General features: G+C 41.5%; 1 protein-coding gene across 1 annotated transcript in view; it reads left to right on the top strand.

Moving 5' to 3' along the window:
- GDE1 (glycerophosphodiester phosphodiesterase 1) overlaps positions 1-1,298 on the top strand; it is a 523,842-nt gene extending 522,544 nt beyond the window's left edge. Inside the window, exon 6 of the mRNA XM_044089739.1 lies at positions 898-1,298. Coding sequence (XP_043945674.1) covers positions 898-1,045 — 148 coding nt within the window. The 3' untranslated portion in view covers positions 1,046-1,298. The remainder of the gene's footprint in view (positions 1-897) is intronic.
- The last annotated feature ends 15,181 nt before the right edge of the window (positions 1,299-16,479 follow it).

Genomic DNA, 16,479 nt, shown 5'->3' with positions numbered 1-16,479 from the left:
TCTTTGAACTCTACATCTACCCTGTTAAAATTTCTGACAAGACTGGGTCATATCTGGCAGTAATCACAACTGACAGGTTCATTGGTAAGTACTAGGCAATTGGACTGCAGACCATTAAAAGTCGACTGAAAAAACCCTATTCAAAATTGCCCTCTAGCCTCAAGAAGCGAAAGACAGTATAGAACAGGAGAGAATTTGAGGCTGCCCTTCCAGTTTATCTAGGTTTATCTGGAATATAGCAAGGGTGTTACGCTTGCATGTCTTATTTATCTGCTGATGAAGGTTTAGTTCCTATAACTGAATATTTGATCAGCTGCTAGAAGATTAATTGTAATTCCAAGTGTTCGTTGCTCCTGAGCTCCCTTGCTCAAGGAGAAGTGTACTTAACCCGGGTGCACGCTTACGTTAAGATATAAATCACATTGATCATATATGTGAAGATCTCTCTAAGCTGTTTTTGTCTTTTGTTGTAGATGTGGCAGAAATAAACTTTTTGCTTGTTTGTTGCTGGAAAGAGAAATTTCCTGTAAATATTCCCTTAGATTTAGTTCTTTATTGTACTTGAGTAGCATATTATGCTAGTTTTGGACTATTACACTGATAGAAAATATTGTCTCTTGACTTTGACTTTGAATTACTGCCCTTAGCTTCTAGCACGCTGCATAATACAGAAAACTACTGAGCAAAGGTGAGTCTTTCAGATGAGGTCTTTAATTCTGTCGGTTTATCTTTGGTGAGTGAGGTATGCTGAATTTGCCAACTACTGTGTGGTAATGACTGAACTGATAAAACTCCTTCCCTGAGCATTTGCTTAGAATTAAATTACTCCACATGATCTATAGCATTGTAAAATATGAGCACGCATAACTGATGTTCGATTTTTATTTTTTTAAACAGTGAATACGTACGATACTGGGAAGCTCGAGGGATTGATGTGGTTGCCTGGACCGTGAACAACGCAGTTGAGAAGACTTACTTTGAAAAGTTACTTCATTGCAACTATATCACAGACAGCTTACTTCAAGACTGTGAACCTCAGGCATAATTTGCTCACTTTAGTGCTTCTTGTAGGCAAACAAGTGATGGCAACACTTGTACTTACATTTAGCTTTTCTCTAGTTAATTATTATCATAATTGGTGCAAAATACAGAGTATAGGTCTTTATTGTTTGGGAGAATTGAAACAATTACTAAGTAGAAGATACATAACCACAGAGCGAATAACTTGAATATCATGTTGATCTGTAACAGCATTGATGATCACTACATTTAAACTAAGTTCTGAGTGTCTAAATTTATTGATATGTGCAGTAGCCACATTCTTTTAAATTAAGCAATGTTATTTAAAAAATTAACATTATCACTGTTTATGACAATAATAAGTTCTTAATGTTCAGAAGTTAATGTTCATATGGGCCAGAGATGTGATCATGCATATATGCCCTACTGTTTTTATACTCCACCTTACACTGTTGTGACTTTTCGCCTCACAGCAAGAGGTTCTCCGGTTCGATTCTAAGCTGGAGTGCCTTCTGTGCGGAGTCTGCATGACCTCCCTGCGGTCGAGTAAATTTAAAAGACATGCAGGTAGGTGCATGCTTGTGTGGGTGTGCCTTCTTTGAAGGTTGGGAGCCGGGCTGGCAACTCAACACCGTAAAATTTACAATCAATCATTAGCGGACCAGAGTTCCACTGTGGCGACCCCTAACTGGGAAAAGCCGAAAGACACTAGTAGTACACTATTGTGACTTCAGTCTCATGCATGTTTTCAGTCTTTGCATAAGCTTTAGCATAGTCACTACTAATGTGAGAAAAACAAGAAAATTAGATATCCAGTGCTTAACTGGGAACCTCTGATACTCCTAGCATGACTTCATGATCGTCTGCGTTAGGGAATTCCTGTTTGAGAACAAACTAGTTAAACATCTAAATCTTAAGTGGTCTTGCTGACCTACAGATTACAGTTTCTTTCATGATGTATCTGCCCTATGAACCTTCTATAATTCTACAGTTTATTTGCAATGGTGCTGACTTTTAGACTTTTGAGAGATGTGGTGTACTTCATAAGGCATTCAGAATTAAGTCCATAGGGCTGCAAGATCTTGTGGATTGGCAGCTTTTTTGGTGCCAGAAGAATCCTGTCTGCCAAAAAGATCTTGGTAATCATCACAATGTCCCATCACTAACTGTAGTGTGTGTGTGTGTGTGTGTGTGTCTTTTAATCCATTTCATTGCTTTCAACTCTGAAATTTCTGATGGCTTTTGTAGCAAAAATAGCTTATTTTTTATTACTTGTTTAATGGATTTGTTCTTTCTGTCATTGTTCATTTTTGAAGAAAACTTGGATTCATTTAGAGTTTACAGCACTTTACAGCTTACACCTATTAGACTTTGAAACAGAGTAATCTCCATGTATGTTTTACAAATGTAATATTGTTGACATTAAGTTAGCAGATATTGTAGGAAGAGAATAAGCTTAAAGTTTACAGCTACCGTCGCTGAAAGGTTCAGTCTTCTCTTACTAAAATGAAGAGGTAGTTGCTTTTCAGATGTCTTCAGTGCCAATAGTAAAAACAAAAATTGGCCAGCAAAAGCAGACATGGATGTTAGAATAAATAAGTCCTTTATTTCAAAAAATATTCAGACCGGTTTCGGCAAAGATTGCCTTCTTCAGTGTAGGACAAACATATAATGCCCTGTTATCATATGTAATATATACATGATGCTAACCAATAGGCAAACAGAAGTCATGAATATTCATGAAAAACTGATGATATGAGATACAAAAGATACCCTGAAGCCTTGTTCATTCAAAAAAGCTCAAAGTGAACAAGTGTAACACTTGAGTACAAAAATAGACAATATGAACAAATACAAAAAAGAAAAGAAACACATGAATATGAACTAATGACAATAATAAAATATAATGAACCATATAATAATACATAATTGTAAATTACATATTAAATAATTCTCATTATAAAGAGGGAAGTGATTAGGACAAAAAAATAAATAATAGAATAGTAAACATAACTGTCATTCATGTAATGTATACATAATGATAGATGATAAATGCCCCCAAAAAATATATATAATAAAAATGCACCAAAGGTAATAAACCACAAATATATGAAACCTGAAACTAGACATTGACTATTCATTGATGCTTAGAGACAGAAAAACTCTGCATAGTGGATCACTACAGATGGTCATTGAGGCCAGGAGAAAAAAGGCCCCCAAGGGTGACAATCCAGTATTTCTCTTTATGATCCAAAAGACCATGCCAACCCTGTTTATGACTACGATCGCCCATGATACGATCAATAATCATAAAAGTGAATTTGGCTTGTGGATGTTTGAGAGTATGTTGGTACAGGGCATTAGTAGTTTTGTGATTTCTAATATCACTACGATGTTCATTAATTCTAGATCTGAGGGGCCTGGATGTTTGGCCAACATAAAACGCCCCACAGTAACAGTTGGCAAGGTACACAACCCAATCACTACCACAATTGCCAAATATTTTGATGTTATATACTTGACTGGTATTGCGACTTGAAAATTCCTTAGATTTATTCATCAATGAGCATGACCCGCAATGACCACAGGGAAAGGAACCCACTAACTCCACTCCATGTAATGTAAGTTGTTTGTGGCCCCCCCCACTACCTATGTGTTTATAATGAGATAAGTATGAACCCAATGTTTTGCCTCGTTTGTAAGCAAAGCGACACTGTTGCCCCAAAAGTGACCTCAATTGATCACTGGCAAGCAAGATGTTCCAGTGTTTATTAATGGTGTTCCTTATCATGTTAATGTTTCTACCAAAGGTAGTGATGAATCGAAGGGGGGCCCCCAATGTGGTGTCCCGCTCTGTTTTATATTCTAACAACTTATCCCTATTGATCTGGTTGACCCGGCATCTGGCTAAGTTTACATCCTTGTTATCATAACCCCTGCTGGTAAATCTCTGACACAAATCCATGCAAGCTAAATCATATTCCGCACCATTTGAACTGAGGCGCTTGATACGCATGAATTGTGACACCGGAATACTCCTGATAGTGTGGCGTGGATGCTTGCTGGAAGCATGTAACAAGGTATTGTATTGTGGGTATTTACGGAAAACCTTAGTTGATAATGTAAGGTCCTGATTCTTGGTGACTGTAACATCCAAAAAATTTATGGTATTCTGATCATATGATAGCGAGAATTCCAGTCCCCATATATTACTGTTAAGGTATTCGACAAATTCACGTCAATAACCCAAATCCGCACACCACACTAACCAGCAGTCATCCAGATAACGTCACCAGATGTCCCTTTCAACCTGATAAATATTGTGTGAATTGTCATAAATCATGTACTCCTCAAAATAAGCCATAAAAAGGTCAGCATAAATGGGAGCGAAAGACGCTCCCATTGCTGTACCTTGCAATTGCCAATAACACTGGCCTTGAAAGTAAAACACATTTTTATTGAGTACATGTTCTGACAAACAAATGAGTAGACTGTTAAATCCCGGTGTGTACAAATTTGCCCTGTTCAGCCAATATTGAAGAGATTGTAGGCCTGCCCAATGTGGAATACTGGTGTATAAAGCCTTGACGTCCAAAGTACACATGTACCACCCTAGTTCTAACTGGGTATCCTGGATAATCTGTAGGAATTGGGTTGTGTCCTGCAACCTAGCCCTGAACAAGCCCAACAAAGGTTTAAGGTATTTGGTGAGAAAGGCTGATAGAGGTTCCGTTAGTGATATTGTTCTGGAGACAATAGGTCTGCCAGGAGGTTTGATTAGTGATTTATGAATTTTTGGCAAAAGGTATAGAATCTGTTTGCAGGGTTCTGATACAGTCAGGGATGAAAGACATTTTTTAGTAATAATCCCCTCCTCAAAAGCAAGATTTAGAAAAGAATCAATTTCCTCTTTAAAATGCGGAGTGGGATCTATGGACATATGCATATAGCAAGTTTTATCTGATAGTTGTGACAACCCCTCCTGTATATAATCATCTGAATTAAGTACCACCACAGCACCTCCCTTATCAGCTGGGAGAACCGCTATGTCTTTGTTGTTACGTAGTTGATCCAATGCCAACTTATCACATGTAGTAAGATTATTTTGTAACATAATGTGACCATGATTTTCAAAATGAAGGTCCCTCAATACAGATTCCATGAAAATCGAAACATATTTATTCATAGGTGGTTGAAACACAGATCTACCAAACCTAAAATCATCCGATGTATGAACTATCCTGAGCAAAAAACTATTTCAAATTGAGGTTGCGACAAAAAGCCTGAAGATCCTGAATAATATGATATTCATGAGAGAAAAAAGCTGGTATGTAATTGAGGCCCTTATTCAATAAGGCTGTTTGTTCTTCTGATAACAGGGTTCTAGAAAGATTCAAGACATTTTGATTTGGTACCTGGGCTGTAGCTAAGTCAGAAAATTGTTGAGTAAACCCTGAAAAGAGATGTCCGGAGGTTCTTTTCTTGTGCTTCCTGCCCCCCCCGATGCCCTGTGCCACGTCTAAAGGGATGTTTTTATTACTTTTCTTTCTGTTGGGTAATCCCCTATCAGAAACCCCTTTAGTGCCAATAGTACCAGTCTGTCACCACAAGTAACAGAGACACCACATTGTTGCTAATTGTATATTACTTATCAAATACATTCTTGTAAGTGCATGTGTAATTGCAGTTTGCATATACAGAGACAGCAGCTATTACTCTAAACCTTTCTTAGGTTGTAGGAGATGCAAAGAAGAGTTAACTCAAGCAGCAGTTTGTGTTTGCAAAATATACAACATATGCTTCGGTACAACAATGTAGAAATATTCTGTTTCTACGTAGTATGTGTTTTGAGATCGGTATGAATGACATACCTCAGATAGCATTTGAACACTTTGTGTGTGTGTTGGGGGGGGGGGGGGGCAAAACTACTTTATCCCCCCAAAAAGTTGGAGAGAAGTTATTTTTAACAACTGTTTGCACTACTGGAATCAGAATTGCCATTTTCACAATACCTGTTCTCAGACTCCTGTACAAGTTCCACGGTCAAGCCTTGTTGCAGATGTTCTTCGTGTTTCACTGTTGCAGTCATCACATTTGGGTTATCTGCTTGCAGTAGCCCTTAGTCGGCCTGATTATCAAATTCTTAGGTCCTGCGTCGGTTGCTGTCTTATCTTCCATGACGTCAGGTAGTCAGGGGTATAAAGCATGCAGCCGATGCCATTACATCTGTCTTTCTTGCTGTGCTGTGCCCGAAGCAGAAGCAGTTCACAAGTGCCGGTCGGCCAACTCCTGAAATTTTCGTTTTCTAGTTTCAGAACCGAAGTCTTCCACTAAAGCTAAGTACCCCATTGGGGAAACTTTTACTTGCTCTAAACCGATGTCAGTAAAAGTCAATAATTGTATTTCTTGTGGAAAGCAAATACCTCAAAGATTTTCATTCGTACTGTATTCCTTGCATAGGCCCTGACCACGACGTACCTCGCTCTCTGTTTTGTGCCTTATTTAAACCACAAACTATTCATCGTCTGTATATTTTCGCTTCTAAATATTTTGGTACTCTGTACATTTATCCAGATATGTCTTCGGTAAGCCACCTGACTACCAACATTCTGAACAAACGCAAAGATAAAGACAGAGACAAGCCGCCTTGGTCCAAAGCTGCCGACGACACTTCTAAGCTAGTCGCCAGTTCACCGGTACTCAGTGAGGCACTTTCACAGCCCCTGATACCCGCTACTTCAGATTCGCAGGCCTCTACTGAGACCCATTTTGGAGTCCGGTATGCCGCGAGATGCTTAAACTGTGGAACCTGTGGGTGTCTCTACCTTGGATGGGTCCAGAGCCGCTGTGCAGGCACCGGCTTCCGAGGGTGTATTCAGGCCTACTGACTTGCATATTAAACCAACGCCATCTTCTTCTTCTAGGCCTAAAACTCGAACCATGCCTAGGAAACTGACACCCAGACCACATGGTCAGGCCTCTATGCCTATAAAACAAATGATAAGAATGGCTGAAGACATTATGACTTTACAGGGGAAGCCAACCTTCCCCTTCTAAGAGACCTAGGACTGAATTTGCTTATGATACTTCTGACCAGGATTCTGAAATTTCTGTCTCCTCTGATGATCAGGATTTCCCCGTATCTACCTATGAGGAGTCTGATGCAGAGGACTCTATTTCCTCTGCTTCACCCCTAGATAATGTTTCTTTTGGTGAAACATTGCATACTCTTAGGGAACATTTTCACTGGGAAAGCCAGGATTACTCTGATTCTAAAAAGAGGCTTGGAGATTTCTTACTCCTGCCCCAACACAGGCCTTTAGCTATCCCTCCTGTGTTGGACATTGTTGACAATGCCTTTTCGGAATCTAGCTTGGCCCCCTGACTCTTTTCCTCCTGCTCACAGAAAACCTGATAGCTATTACAGGGTACCTGATTCTCATAAGTTCCTTTTTAAAAATCCTACTGCGGACCCTGAGACCATTTCACCGGGACCCAAGGGCATTAAGGCTACTACTGCCAAAAATCCTACTCCCTCTGATAGAGATTCCAGGGCCCTGGATAGATGGGGTAAGAAGGTATACACCTGTGCAACCTTGGCCATCAGAACCTTAAATTGCCAGTTTCATATGTTAAAGTATCAGCAGCATATTGTTGGATTGCTTAAACAGAAAATGATGTTGATTCCTGATTGTGCTGAAAATAAGGATTTACAGGATTTAATGCATTCTGCTGAACAGGTGGGAAAACATACTTTGCAGTGTGGTTTTGATTCACTAGAGGCATCTTGCAGGGCTGCTGTCACCGGGTCTGTACTTAGAAGGCATGCTTGGCTTAAGGAGCAATATCTGCCAGATCATGTTAAAACTAAATTGCTGGATGCTCCCTTAAATCAAGACCGCCTGTTTGGCGACAAAGCAGAAGAAGTTCTTAAAAAGATTGAGGAAAAAGCTAAATCTATGCAAACTGTTAAAGATTTCTTACAAGTGCAGCCTCCTAGATTTAGTAGGCATTGGCCCTCAAAAAATTGGTCCTTTCCTGCCTCTTCCAGGCCTTCTCAGTTCAAACCCAGAACCAGCAGAGCACCCAGGCTTCAGTCCCAGAGTAAGCACAGGACTAAGCAGTGGTGGGCTCCCACTTCCAAATCAGGGAGGAGTAGTAAGACTCCCCCCTATGGTAAGCTGTCTCAATGACTTATCTTTAAAACTTCCAAGCACTTCTCAACTGACTGCTCCTTTAGGGGGAAAGATTGCTCTGCAAGCAAAAAAGTGGGACCTCATTACCCGGGACAAATGGGTTTTAAACAGTTTCCCAAAGATACAGAATTCACTTCCACATGCTACCAACCCCAAACAGTTGACCAGATCTACCACAAAATCAGTGGGCAGAGGCTCAAAAGCAAGTACTCTGTCTCTTAAGATTAAAGGCTATTCAGACTGTACCAGAAGAGGAAAAGGGACAAGGTTTCAGCTCAAGACTTTTTTTCTGGTACCCAGAAAAGACAACTCATGGCATCCTAAACTGGACCTGTCTATCCTAAACACCTTTTTGGTGATTCCAAAATTCAAGATGCTAACTCTTCACCAGTTGCTTCCCATGATAGGCAAAGATGCCTGGTTGGCAACACTGGATTTAAAGGAAGCTTACCTGCACATCCCAATCAGAGAATCTTGCAGAAAATACCTACGCTTCAAAGCAGGCTGCATGCACTATCAGTTCTCTGCACTGCCCTTTGGTTTATCTACTGCGCCAAGGGTATTCACAAAGTGTCTAGCTCCAGTCATTGAATTTTGCAGGCAAAGAAATATTCAAATATACCCGTACCTGGACGATTGTCTAATTCAGGCAGAAAGCCAGGACATGCTTCTGAATCATCTGGCATTTGTACAAAAGATGTTAACTTGTCTGGGGTACACCATAAATGAAAAGAAATCGCATCTGGTACCCGGTCAACAAATTATATTCCTGGGAGCAAGCTTGAACACAGCTTCCCAGATGGCTTTCCTCACGCCAGAAAAACAAATTCATTTAGCAACTTACTTCAAACTAGTGGCCAGAGAAACCCTGCTATCTGTAAGGCAAATACTGCAAGCCTTGGGGTTCATGGTCTCATGCAGTCTACTAATTCCATATGCAAAACTGCATATGAGGAAACTACAGTGGGGTCTAAAAAGCCTATGGTGTCAACATTTTCAGGATCTAGAAACAATGATTCCTATCATACCTTGCCTACGGTTAGAATTCCTTTGGTGGGCAGAGCCCTGCCACCAAAACAAGGGACTACCATTCACTCTACCCCCTGCCGCCCCAACCCTAACAATAGATGCATCAGACTATGCATGGGGGGCTCACCTGGCAGAGAAGTGCATTCAGGGCAAATGGAACCAAAGTCAAATGCACCTGCATATCAATCAAAAAAAAATGTTAGCTGTACAGAATGTTGTGACAGCCTTCAAGGACCACATTCTTCCAGGACAATTAATGGTAAAGACGGACACCACTGTTATGTGGTACATAAACAAGCAGGGGGGTACCCATTCTTACCCCCTCTGCAGACTAGCCATGGCTCTGTGGAACACAGCCTTGAGCTACCAAGCGCATCTACAGGCTCAATTCCTGCCAGGAAAACTAAATACACTGGCAGACTATCTAAGCAGAAATCTCATGGACCCACAGGAGTGGAAACTGGAACCGAAGATTTTCAACATGTTGATCAACAAATGGGGGATCCCGGATATAGACCTGTTTGCTGCCCCCCAGAACTACCAATTGGACAAATTCTGCACAAGCACTCCCCACAAACAAGCTTGGAAAGTGGATGCTCTGTCCTTCAGCTGGAAAATCTATCAGTTTATGCCTTTCTTCCTCTGCCTCTCCTCTCCAAAGTGCTCCTAAAGATCAAACAGGACAAACCAAAGATGATACTGATTGCACCAAACTGGCCACGCCAGCACTGGTACCCCCTCTTGCGCAGTGTGTCACAGCTGGCCCATGGCACCTACCTCAGACCCCTACCCTGCTGTCTCAGCAGGAGAGCCAGATTTTATGCATATATATATATATATATATGTATGTATATATGTATATATATGTATGTATATATATGTATGTATATATATGTATGTATATATATGTATGTATATATATGTATGTATATATATGTATGTATATATATGTATGTATGTATATGTATGTATGTATGTATATATATGTATGTATGTATATATATGTATGTATATATATGTATGTATATATATGTATGTATATATATGTATGTATATATATGTATGTATATATATGTATGTATATGTATATATATATATATATATATATATATATGTATATGTATATATGTATATGTATATATATATGTATGTATATATATATGTATGTATATATATATGTGTATATATATATGTGTATATGTATATATGTATATGTGTATATATATATATATATATATATGTATATATATTTATATGTGTATATATATGTATGTATGTATATAGATATATATATATATATATATATATATATATATATATATATATATGTATATATATATATATATATATGTATATATATTTAATTGCTTTACATAATGGCGTTGGCTGCATGCTTTATACCCCTGACTACCTGACGTCATGGAAGATGAGACAGCAACCGACGCAGGACCCAAGACTTTGATAATCAGGCCAACTGAGGGCTACAGCAAGCAGATAACCCAAATGTGATGACTGCAACAGTGAATACACTCGAACATTTACATTTATGGTAAGTGTCCACAACTGTACTTTTCTAACCAGTGTCTTTAGGAGTAGTAGCAGTATTGAGCACCAAGTCATCTGTGTGTTGGATAACTCTGGTCATCTTCCTATTAGGAACTTAGCATAAATGTACGTGTTTGAATATATTCACTGCTGCCAAACTCTAGTTACCGTCCCTCTTATCTCATCTTTCTTCTAGTTGTCATCTCATTCTTTACATCCTTCATTGGGAGTGACTCCCTAAGACCTTGTTGTCTGCACCTTCCTTCTCACTTCCATATCAGGCCCTCCTCCCTCTTTTATCTGAACCTGCTGCCTAGGGAGGGAGATAATGGGACTTGGGGCACACAGGACTGCTACCATCTGGTCCACTCCAGGTGTTAGTGCCAGGTTCTTCAAACTGACTTTAGGGCAAGAAGGATCTGAAGATGGTATCAACCAATTCACATCTTACCATTATTGTCCTTTTGTAATGATGGCAAATAGTTGGCCAGGACTTCGTGGGACTCTAAAGCTCCGAAAGTCAGGCAGATTCGTTGAACTGCTTACAGACAGGAATCCCAGAAGTGAGGACTGCAACAGTGATATAATCAAGCATCTACAGTCATGCATGTTCCTAACACAACTGTACTGCCATACCTTAATAAACAGTATAATGAGCTACTAAAGTGTTTCTGTTTTCCTGTTCATCTGAACGATATCATCATATTGGCCTCTCTGCAGATAAACAGTATAAATGTAAGCCAGTGGTACCCATTTTCATAAAGTACCGAAACTGCAATGCAAGTGGTGGAGGCTTGTCAAGGCAGGCCATCTTGCTCCAATAATAAAAAAATATGTATTAATAAACATTTTTAACTCAGTTTGTGTTGTAACTCACTGCCTTGCCCTTCTAAAATTTGACTTTTTGACAAAGTTGAGGTAAATGATGGGCAATCTGTCACACAAACTTACAAATGTGCCCCTCATGTTCATGCTATGGTAATTTTCCTGAGTATTAAACCAGGCTAGGATTTTGGAAAAATCCAAGGGATATGATGAATGGCACATATGAAATAGTGCCTGAATTTTTGATGAGAAACATATGATGTTCTTTCGTGTTTCACTGTTGCAGTCATCACACTTAGTGTTATCTGCCTGCAGGTAGCCCTCGGTCGGCCCAAATACCAGAGACTTAGTATTTCTGCATCGGTTGCTGTCACTCCAAGACTGACGTCAGGGGTATAAAAACATGCAGCCGACGCCATTACATCAGTCTTTCTTGCCAAGGAGCCCATAGCAGAAGCAGTTCGTACGAGTGCCAGTTGGCCACTACCTGAGTTTTCGTTTTTGAATTGAATTATCCTGAAGTCTTCTAAAGCTAAGTACCCCATTGGAGATCCTTTTTTCTTGCTCTAACCGATGTCAAAAAAAGTTAACAATTGTCTTGCCTGTGGAAAGCAAATACCACATCGAGATTTCCAACCGAGATTTCCATTCTTACTGCGTCACCTGTTTAGGCCCAGACTACAATGTCCCCCACTGTCGGTTTTGTGCCTTGTTCAGCGCCTGAACTATTCGTCATCGGGCTCTTTTTGTTGCTAAATACTTTCGTTCTCAATCTCCGTATTCTGAAATGGCGTCGGTAAGCCATCCCAACTATCGATCTACTGAAAAAACTTAAGGATAAAGACAGAGACAGACCGCACGGGTCCAAAGCTGCCGACGACGCTTCTGTCAAGCTAGTCGCCAGTTCGCCGGTACTCAGTGAGGCACTTTCGCAGCCCCTTGTGCCCGCTTCACTGGATTCGCAGGCCACTACCAAGTCCCATTCTCGGAGTCCAGTATGCCGCGAGACTCTTCTTCAGTGGAACCTGTGGATGTCTCTACCTCGGATGGGCCCGGAGCCGCTGAGCAGGCACCGGCTTCTGAGGAAGTTCTTCACATTACCGATATTCGACACAAACCGACAACTTTCGCGTTCTTCAGTTCTGTCTAAAACTACCGAGTTTCTAAGGCCAAGAGTACGTGCTACGCCTAAAAAACCGATGACCCAAAAACATGTACCTTTTTCCTTGCCACAACATCAGATGCTTAAAATGGCAGAAGACCTTATTATGTTTAGTAGGAGAAGCCAGCCTTTCCCTGCTAAGAGAAAAAGAAATCTGTCCCCAGCAGCTTTAAAGGACCAAGAGTCCGACGACTCTGAAGTATCTGATTATGAGGACATGCCCTTATCTGCTTATGAGGATTCAGATGCAGAGGAATCTATTCCCTCTGCTTCTCCTCCAGAGGATTTTTCTTTTGGTGAAACCTTACATACTTTAAGGGAGCATTTCCATTGGGAATGCCAAGACTATCCTCAGTCCAAAAAGAGACTCAGAGAATTTCTAGACTTGCCTAAACATAGGCCATTAGCAATACTCCCAGTCCTGGATGTTGTGGATGATGTCTTTATAGAATCCAGTTTAACTCCTGATACTTTACCTCCTGCTCCTAGGAAATCACACAGGTATTACAGAGTACCTGGCTCTCATAAATTCCTTTTCAGAAATCCTACTGCTGATCCAGAGGTAATTTCCCAGGGGACTAAGGATATATAAGCAACTACAGCTAAGAATCCCATCCCTTCGGACAGGGATTCCCGATCTTTAGACAAATGGGGTAAAAAATATACACCTTTGCAACTCTCGCCATTAGGGCATTGGACTGCCAGTTTCACATGGTGAAATACCAGCAACATATTATGGAACTTTTTAAGCAAAAATTAGCTACCCTTACAGACTGTGCAGAAAATAAAGAATTACAACAGCTTATGCATTCTACAAGCCAAGTCAACAAGCATACTTTGCAATGTGGCTTTGATGCCCCAGAAGCATCTCGCAGGGCAGCAGTCACTGGTTGTGTACTGAGAAGGCATGCTTGGCTTAAGGAACAGACCTTGCCAGACCATGTCAAATCAAAATTACTAGATGCTCCATTGAACAAGGACAATCTGTTTGGCACCAAAGCAGATGAGGTTCTAAAAAAGATGTAAGAAAAAGGTAAATCTATGCAGACAGTCAATGATTTCTTGCAAGTGCAGACTCCTAGATTCAGTAGGCATTGTCCCGAGAAACATTTGTCCTTTCCATCCCCCTCAAGGTCATCTCAAACTAGACCCAGGAGTAACAGACCCCCCCCCCAGACTACAGTCTCAGGCTATGCAGAGATCTAAGCAATGGAGTGTCTCCACTTCAAAAACAGGGAGTGCTAAGCCACCCCCTTACAGAAAGAATTCACAGTGACTTCTCAACTCTACTCCTCACCTCTGCCCAACAGTTCGTGCCCCTAGGAGGAAAACTTGCCCATCATGCAAAAAACTGGACCTCCATCACCAAAGACTGATGGGTCCACAACATTGTATCCCAGGGGTACAAATTTTGCTTCCACTCACTGCCAGCCCCAAAAGGGTTCCCAGACCTTCCTCCAAACCAGTGGGCAGAGACACAAAACCAAGTTCAATCCCTGCTCTCCATAAGGGCAATTCAGCCTGTTCCTGCAGAACAGATAGGTCAAGGGTTCTATTCCAGACTTTTCCTGGTACCCTGAAAAGAGGGCACTTGGTGCCCAATCCTATATCTTTCCATTCTAAACACCTTTCTGGTGGTACCAAAATTCAAAATGCTCACCCTTCAGCAGTTTCTTCCTATGCTGTCCAATTATCTGTTCTCTGCACTTCCTATCCACTGCTCTCAGAGTAGTCACAAAACGCCTGGCTCCAGCCATTGCCTATTGCAAACAGAGAAACATTCATATTTACCCATAACTGGACGATTGCCTGATTCAGGCAGACAGGAAAAGCTGTTTGTAAAGAACATTCTAACCTCCCTGGGGTACACTATCAATGAAAAGATATCAAAACTAGTCCCCAGTCAAAAGATTGTATTCCTGGGAGCAAGATTGGACACAGCATCCCAGATGGCTTTCTTTACTCCAGAAAAACAAGCCTATGTGACAGGCTACTTCACTCAAATGTCCACCAGAACCCAGCTATCTGCAAGGAAAATCCTGCAGGCCCTAGGGTTAATGGCCTCTTGCATCCTCCTAATTCCATATGCTAGACTGCATATGAGGAAACTTCAATGGTACTTAAAAATTCTTTGGTGCCAACATTCTCAGGACCTGGAAACCGTCATACCTGTCATACCTTGTCTAAGGACAGAGTTTCTTTGGTGGGCAGCAACATGCAACCACAACAAGGGACTTCCCTTTACTCAACCCCATGCTGCCCAGACCCTAACCACAGATGCATCAGTCTGTGCTTGGGGGGGGAGGCACACCTGGACAACAAGTGCATTCAGGGCCACTGGAGCCCAAGTCAAATTCATCTGCACATCAACCAAAAAGAGATGCTAGCTGTTCGGCATGCTCTGACAGCTTTCAGATCCCTACTTTCCCCAGGACCCCTGCTTATAAAAACAGACTACACCACAGTTATGTGGTACATCAACAAGCAGGGGGGAACCCACTCTGCAGGCTAGCCATGGCCCTGTGGAACACAGCTTTGGACATGCATATTCATCTGCTAGCTCAATTCCTGCCAGGCAAACAGAACTCTCTGGCAGATGACAAGCAGAAATCTCTTAGACCCACACAAGTGGCAATTAGAACACAGCACCTTCAGCCTTCTAATCCAGAAATGTGGGACCCCAGAGGTGGACCTCTTTGCCGCCCTCTGCAATTACCAGCTCAGCAAATTCTGCACTAGGACACCTCACAGCAGGGGCTGGAAAGTGGATGCCCTATCCTTCCAGTGGGAAAACATCTAAATCTAAGCATTTCCCCCTCTGCCTCTTCTCCCAAAAATATTACTCAAGACAGGATGGACCAAGGGCAATCCCGATCGCCCCGGACTGACCACACCAGCACTGGTACACACTGCTGTGCAGCCTGTCACTGGTGCCAACCCGGCACCTACCCCAGATCCCAACCCTCCTCACTCAGAAGGGGGGACAGATCTTGCATCCGCAACTGCAAACCCTGAATCTTGCAGCCTGGCTTATTGCTTGAATTCTCCCCCAGTGACCAGCCTAAGCAAGCAGATGCTGGACATCATTCTTGAAAGCCAGAAGACCCAGTACAAGGAAATCCTATGCTAAGTGGAAAAGGTATTGTTCCTGGATCCAATCTAAAGGAGAGAACACAGCACTGCCCTCCTTACCTCTAATCCTGGATTACCTAGCAGATCTACTCCAAAGAGGCCTATCCTTCTCCTCCATTAAGATCCATGCCTCTGCCATCTCGGCTCATTACAACACTCAGCTGCCTCTCTTCTCTTACCTTCTCATCAAACAGTACCTGAGAGGGGCAAACAACTTAAGGCCACCAAGGAGAGCACCCACCCTTGCTTGGGACCTTAACTTTGTACTGGAAAAGCTCACGCTACCCTCCTTTGAGCCTGCAGCGTCAGCAGAATTAAAATTCCTCTCTTGGAAAACAGCCTTGCTTCTGGCCATCATTTCAGCTAGAAGAGTGTCTGAGCTACAAGCACTTATGGCTGTGGAACCCTTCATTAATTTTCATGCTGACAGGGTCTCCCTCAGGACTAACCCTTCATTTGTGCCTAAAGTTGTATCAATGAAGGGTTAGTCCTGTGGAACCCTTCATTAATTTTCATGCTGACAGGGTCTCCCTCAGGACTAACCCTTCATTTGTGCCTAAAGTGGTATCC

This window comes from Protopterus annectens, chromosome 12.part0, assembly GCF_019279795.1.
Source record: "Protopterus annectens isolate FY-2018-M chromosome 12.part0, PAN1.0, whole genome shotgun sequence".
NCBI classification, from domain to species: Eukaryota; Metazoa; Chordata; order Ceratodontiformes; family Protopteridae; genus Protopterus; species Protopterus annectens.
Note: the sequence above shows the minus strand (reverse complement) of the source record. Positions and strands in the feature narration are given on the sequence as shown.